Source organism: Etheostoma spectabile, unplaced genomic scaffold (genome assembly GCF_008692095.1).
Source record: "Etheostoma spectabile isolate EspeVRDwgs_2016 unplaced genomic scaffold, UIUC_Espe_1.0 scaffold340, whole genome shotgun sequence".
In the NCBI taxonomy this organism is placed as follows: Eukaryota; Metazoa; Chordata; class Actinopteri; order Perciformes; family Percidae; genus Etheostoma; species Etheostoma spectabile.
The window spans coordinates 502,507-502,763 of NW_022605588.1; the positions used below are offsets into that span (position 1 = coordinate 502,507).

The following is a 257-nucleotide window of genomic DNA, read 5'->3' on the forward strand; positions in this document are numbered from 1 at the left end:
ATCTACCTGATCTGGTGGAATGAGTGTGTTGTGTAGGGTGTCCAGGAATGGGATCAGATGGGTGGTGTTGTAGGGGCCAAGGGTAGTATGGTGATGAATGATGCCGTGGTGGGTAATCGCTGCACACATTGTGATGTTCCCTCCGCGTTGGCCAGGGACTTCAACAATGGCCCGCTGGCCGGTGACATTCCTTCCCCTCTTTCGTCATTTAGTTGAACCCAACCTCATCAATGAAGATGAACTGGTGCTCCACTGCA

The 257-nt window shown here is 52.1% G+C and overlaps 1 protein-coding gene across 1 annotated transcript in view; it reads right to left on the bottom strand.

The window, feature by feature from the left end:
• LOC116686247 (schlafen-like protein 1) overlaps nucleotides 1–129 on the bottom strand; it is a 6,606-nt gene extending 6,477 nt beyond the window's left edge. The window contains exon 1 of the mRNA XM_032511209.1: nucleotides 7–129. Coding sequence (XP_032367100.1) covers nucleotides 7–129 — 123 coding nt within the window. The remainder of the gene's footprint in view (nucleotides 1–6) is intronic.
• Nucleotides 130–257: the final 128 nt, after the last annotated feature.